The sequence below is a fragment of the Phalangium opilio genome, unplaced genomic scaffold (genome assembly GCF_054372755.1).
Source record: "Phalangium opilio isolate 3A_F unplaced genomic scaffold, DU_Popi_V2 ptg000537l_1, whole genome shotgun sequence".
NCBI lineage: Eukaryota > Metazoa > Arthropoda > Arachnida > Opiliones > Phalangiidae > Phalangium > Phalangium opilio.
This window is the reverse complement of record NW_028324243.1, coordinates 1,040,013-1,046,298: the sequence shown is the minus strand read 5'-3', so window position 1 is coordinate 1,046,298 and position 6,286 is coordinate 1,040,013. Positions and strand designations below refer to the sequence as shown.

The 6,286-nt window shown below is 38.7% G+C and overlaps 1 protein-coding gene across 2 annotated transcripts; it reads right to left on the bottom strand.

Moving 5' to 3' along the window:
* Nucleotides 1–793: 793 nt before the first annotated feature.
* LOC149588705 (uncharacterized) lies at nt 794–5,211 on the bottom strand. Of its 2 annotated transcripts, XM_089862159.1 has the most exons (3): nt 4,837–5,211; nt 3,794–4,740; nt 794–3,654 (listed from the first exon to the last, which is right to left on the bottom strand). In XM_089862159.1, the coding sequence occupies exons 2-3, from the start codon at nt 4,595–4,597 to the stop codon at nt 1,549–1,551; spliced, it is 2,910 nt and encodes a 969-aa protein (XP_089718285.1). In that variant the 5' UTR covers nt 4,598–4,740; nt 4,837–5,211; the 3' UTR covers nt 794–1,548. The 2 variants fall into 2 exon arrangements, with proteins under 2 accessions (XP_089718285.1, XP_089718284.1); XM_089862158.1 differs by having other exon boundaries at nt 3,794–5,211.
* Nucleotides 5,212–6,286: the final 1,075 nt, after the last annotated feature.

The following is a 6,286-nucleotide window of genomic DNA, read 5'->3' as shown; positions in this document are numbered from 1 at the left end:
GGGGCTGTTTAAATCCGATCTGGCGCCTACTGAATTTGAAATTTGCAGCCTGACTTCTTTTTATCCTAAATTTTGGACCTTTCTTCATAACCTGATATTGTTTTCGTTTAATTCGGTTAATTGTGTAGTTAATTATTGATTAATTGGCAAAGCATGTTTTTTGTTATGTTTTTCCTGTGTAGCTCCTAGAGAAACGTCGTCAGGTCTAAAATTTTTTTTGCATTACAAATACTAAAACTATATATAGTACCTAAAATAATTTTCAAATTAATTACTCCAAAACTTAATTAATTATCTAATAAAAACCATAAAACTTCTAATTGAAAATGTGGTTTTTGTATTTCCTGTCCAGCACAGGAAGTTTCCCGTTTAAGCCTTCAATCTTGGTTTTTCCTAATAGTAAATACCTTTCTTTGGTACCTAAATATAATTTCAAAAAACTCAAATCGGAAGATAATTTGATATTAATTAAAAACTAAATATCAAGTTTTCCTATGTATCTCATCGAAAAATATAATTAGACATAAAGTTATTTTTTAGGTTGGTAGAGCATAATTAGACCGAGAACCTAAAATAAAATTGGAAGTCGTAAGTCTCAAACATAATTAGTTATATAAATAAAACCGCTTTGGGCCGCTAAAAGTGTGAAACCAATAGATGGCAGCTTAGACGCTTTTTTTTATAAAACTTGGAAAAATAGGGTGAAGATCCCTACAAAAACTACTATGGAGGGGTCTGGTTAAGGGGGGGGCTGTCTTAAATACCCTTGTGCCCTGGTCATACGAGGGCGAGCAAGCATATTTACAAAGGAAAGTTATTTTTGGCCTGGGGGGCCAAAGGAAGGACGAAAATTAGTTCAAGGGTGTGAGTATACTGCAGTGTAACTATGGAAAATGAAACAGAAGAGTGAAAGTTGGAGTATAGATGATAAACTATTGAAAGGGCGACTTAGTACCTATTGAGTCAATTCCGTTGGACACTGACGCGAAGAAGACTGCTTCAATAAAAAAAGACATTTGAGAGAAAAATACCCTAAAAAAGGTAAACTAAGTTCTCGTATTGAGTCTAGCTATTTCACGGAATGTGTTACAAGTAACTGTTCAACCCCCCTTTCCCTCCTAACTCACATTGGAACCCGTCCATTTGAAGAGACAAACCAAAATGAAACTCGGAAGATCCCTATTTTTGAACTGTACTCTGAATCTGTTTGAATTTTCTGCATGGGCTATTCTATAGATCTCTAAGATCTACAAAATAAATAGATAAATAGAGGAGTTTATTCCTGAACGTCCTGTAAATCAAATCGATTCAGGCTATAGTATGCCTACAATTTTCTCTTATAGTACTTTTATTTCACCTAGGGATTGTTATGTAAGAATAGCCTGAGTTAGAACGTGTGTTATTCGTTTTGTTTGTTTTTCAATACATTTTGAGATTACCTTCAATTCAAAAAGTGGGTAGCCCTTAAAAGGGCTGTTGTTTGATCAGTTTTATACATCGTGATCAGGATCAAAAATTATTGAGACAATTACTCAATTAGTATTTCGTCTACTTTTGACGAGCTCTTCTACCTAAACGAAATTCTGGTTGTGCGATATCTGGTTGGTTATATTTTGTAGTAGGGCTCGAACCCTTATCCGAGTTGGTACGAGACCGCTTCCGTTGTTCGAAAACTTCTTCGCGTTTCCTCTTTTTCTCAGCTTTTACTTCATCTTGCTGCTTCTTTTCCTCAATCGCGTGTGTAATATAAGATGGTTCGCGTATTTCCATATTACGAGGCACACGTGGGTCGATGATTTCTGGAAGCAAACAATGGAAGTAAAACCGTTCCAGGAACGGAAGCATGTTTTCTCTCCAAAACCTTGTGTCCCTATGTATTCGTTGCCACTCAATGCCCTTGGGGCTCCATACTATGAAGTCGCAAAATTTTTTTTCGGCGATATTGAGCTGCCCTTGTACTTGGTAATAGTACTTGTGCGTAGTTTTGAGGAAGATGCTGTTATTTTTTTGTGTGCAGTAAAAATTTTTTACGCGTTCCGTTGCTTCTAAAGGAGTCATACTTTCTATACTCTTCGGGCATTTCACTTCTATCAAGCCATCTTCGTCAATTAGACCGTCAGGAGAAGCGGCGAGATAAAAGTGTTCCAGGCTAACAAAGATACCGCATTTTGTAACTGTGGTTCCTGCCATCCTTTGGTAATCCGCGATTGCGACCTCTTCATTTGTTTTGCCGTATTGCATCGCCGGAGTATTCACGGGAGGGATATAGAGCAGTCGCTTGACCAATGTCTTGCATCCCGTGGTTTTCTTGCGTTTGCAAATTTCGCCAAAGTTGGAAGCGGTCAGGCGATTTCTTCTCTCTCGCATCCATCGGTCATTCGATGCTTGGCCGCGAGTCTCGCTTTCAACCTCCATTTGAATTTCGTGGTTGACTGTAAGATTTTGGATAGTCTCCGATTTTCGCGATTCGTACTCTTCCAAATTCATGTCCGGTTGTTGGCAACTGGATCCGTAGTCCGCTTGACCAGCCTCTAAATCTCGGGAAATGTCATTTTTGGGTTTATACCTTTTTTCCCCGTTTTTGGCCTTCTCAACAAATTTCCTATAGCTTGCCGATTCCTTTTGTTTCTTAGCGATGTGCTTCTTCAGAAACTTATTTGGACTTATTGTTGTAATCTTTTTCCAGGTTCGGTGGTACCACGATCTACCCAAATGCTGGCAAAGACCCGCTGCGTAACACCTTCGCTGAAAAGAAGCTTTTTTGCCACGATTTATTTGCTTTCCGCCAGTGAATTTAGCTACTAGAGACATGTAATTTTCCGCCGCGTTACTTGTGTCATTTTTTATCAAGCGATGAGCTTTCGCGGCTAAATTATTTATGGCGGACATAATTTTGAAGAACAAATCTCTGGGAATGGTATGAGATTTGTCAATTCCCTGGATTCTTTTGCAAAAATACGTTCTGCAATGCGCATGATTTCCAAAAACGTGTTTTGGAATGTTCTTTAAATCTGTGACTAAATCCTGCACAGTGCCTTTGTTTTTAGCGGCGTGATATATCGCACCTTTGGCCCCTTTGGTCATTTGCCTTATTCTGCCCGGATTCAAAACTCTTTTATATTCAGCAGATGTCGCAGAATGCTTGTATAACTGTTTAGTTAGATTTTTCACCGCGTGATTGGTACATTCGATTTTGGAAACTTGCGGTCCGTAGGAAACGCTTTCCAAAATCTTCTTGTATACGGAGGAATCACCGTCACCAATAAACTCCCGGTATTGGATCCCGTGCATAGTTTCACTATGTTTGAAACCGTCTACAAGAATGGCAGCTTCCATACTCGCGGACGGCCCATTCCAGTTCTTCAAGCACTTGTGGACTTTTGGAACCTGATCCCTCCTCTCATAAAAATCGCACATGGCGCAATATTTATTTCTCACTCCGATGAAGAGAATTTTCTTCGATCTTTTCCCTATGATAATAGCCACCCCCGAGTTTGCCGAATACCGGTGACCATGACTCCTGTGGGACCAGCCACCATCAATTATAACCGTTATAAACGGAACGCCCTGGTGAACATCCCCAGCCTCTTCCGCCAATCGTTTTTCTTCTTTTCCTGCAGATATCATCTCTTCGTATAAGATGCTTTCCCACTTCTAAAATAAGTAGAAATTAAACTTAGTTTAAAATTGGTAATTAAATTTACACGAAATTTATTTCACTTTAAAGGGCAACTAGAGTCGTTTCCCTAACCACCTTCCCCCCCCCCCCCACTCTAATTTTGGAATTTCTTACCTCTCCAAGTTTTTCTTCCGATTTGCTAAATGTTCTCTTGGACATAACAGGAACTCCGATGACAGAAAAAAGTTCATCTAAATTGGCGTGACCACCTCCGATGCTCACTGTACCCCATACTGCTGCATCGTTAATAGTTAAATTTTTCCTGGAATCTTGCAAATTTAGAGGAACGGGGTCGGTAGTGATGACCTGAGTTTGGTGACAATAAGGGCATTCGAAAGTATACGTCGAATAAAAACCTTGAATTTTTTCGTGGCTAAATTTAAATGAACCGCTCGTATTTTTTGGGCACTTATGACGCTCCAAACTTCGTACTTGATTGATAAAATGCCTAATGTCAACCACCCTTCTTCCTTCGAGCTTTTGGGCATTCGAGTCTTGGCTCGGATGTGGAGGTCCATATTCTACTACCAAATTGGGTAGATTTTCATCAACCGAGAATCCAGCCTCTATTATAGAAAAATCCACATTGTCGAGTGGTGGTGGTATTCTTGATGCATTATCTCTTTTATCCTCCGCAGAGATATTAGCGCTAATTTTTGGGGACGAATGTTTACTTGGAGGGCTAGAAGTTGGTAGGCTTTCTCGAAAAGACAAGAAACCGGAGTCTGATTGCCCAAAATCTTCAACTGATATAGCCACATCCGAATCTTCTAGACGCGACTCATTTATTGACGAGATATTGCGGTCTTCACTCGATGCTATATTTAGAGATGTATCTACCGCTTTCACCTGAACTTTTCGATACCTTTTTTTACGAGAGCGCACTTTAGACGGATGTGGTTTGGAATTCCTACCCATTTTCAAATCAAATCGAAGCGATTTAAATATTCAAAATTATCAAGAAAACTAAGGATAATTGCACGTCCGATATGTAGGTCAGAGACAGAAACTCTAAATACTGGCTTCCAAAAAAAGCTTTCAAAGCTTCCAAAAATAAAATTCTGGGTAGGGGGGTGAGAAAAACACATAAAAAAGCTAGGACAGTGAGAAAGTCGGGGTCGGACATTATTTCAAACTTTATTCAAAACCCATACTACCGTTTTTAGTGGTTTCTCAGCTCTTTTGGTATAATTTCTGATTTCAGGAAACTTTTCAACCACTCGGTCGCTCCGTTGTTTACACGCGCGAAACGCCCCTCATTTCGTATTGTATTGGTTTTTGAAAAGGGCTCGAATCTTCCCTAAGTTCAATTACTATTTTGAAATTTTTAGACCGCCTTGGGCGCCGCGTGTAGCTGGAGCTTTCATACCTCTTTACTTTCATCGGCAAAGATAAGAAATCTAGTTCTTTTGTCAACGGGCCCGACTCTAAGACTCCCCTTTCTTATGTCAGTTAAAAAAGGCTATAAAATGGAAAGCATATGGACCCACTTTAACACCCATTTCGGACGACAAGTTACCATGTCGCCTACTTTAAAATGGGCAACTTTAATTTGACTCATTCTTGTCTCAACTAATATTCAGTATATACAAGGCTTCACCACTTATAAAGCCATTCGCATTGAATAGCGTTAGATCCTAGTATAGAGAAAGTTTACTTCTGGCATTGGGATCGTTTGTAGTAGGAAAGCTTCTATATTTCCCCTATAGCTCCTGCTGCAAAGGGGGCTCGAAAGGTCTCAACCCCCGTTTACTACAGCGCCATCGTTTGAAAAAGATTCGAACTTTACCTTGGTCGTCTTGGCCCTTAAAACAACCATCTTACGACTATACTAAAGTTTTAATATGGTTTGCACTGCTCTTTCGTCTTGCACACCTTTTAATAAGAGCCGAATAAGAGCTTTTACCATTTTGCAGTTACTTCGACGTACTTTACACAACCTTCTCGTCTTGCATATGTTTTAATATGCCGGGAGAATTCTCTTAGTCAAACCTGCAATCGTGTATAAACTTTCAATTTTGATTAATATAATTGTCCAATACATTTTACGACGAACTTCAACTTTATGGGTTAAATTCCGTATGGTGTAAAACTGGATTCGAAACAATGTATGAAGGAACTTATCAAACTGATCAACATCAAAATTTTGAAAAGGTTGGATCTAATAAAATGGTCTATCGCACTAATAAATAGGAAATAGCCTATGCCTATTTCTGTATTTGAAAGTATGTTCCAGTGCTTAAGAAGAGCGAGAATATTTTTTTAACTAATTTAGTTCGCCGTGTTTTCTCTCTTGGTGGCACTTTTAGTACCGTAAAATAAAAAATAAGTTCAGCCTCGTGACCCTGTCGACTGCTAAATATTAGGTCAAGGCATAGACGTAGAGCGGTGAAGCCGAGGTCACGGATAATAAAAAACTGTTTTAAAAAATTTCCAAAGACGTTTATTAAACAATCATGTCAGAGAAGTAAAGGATAAAAAGTTAAGGTTCAAAAATTAAAGGTTTCCAAGGAGTTAAAAAATTCCTCTTACAGTATATTAAAACCGTGAATTAGCAAGAAGTTTTTTTACTAAAAAACCACAATGTTAAAATCTCATAATTAATTT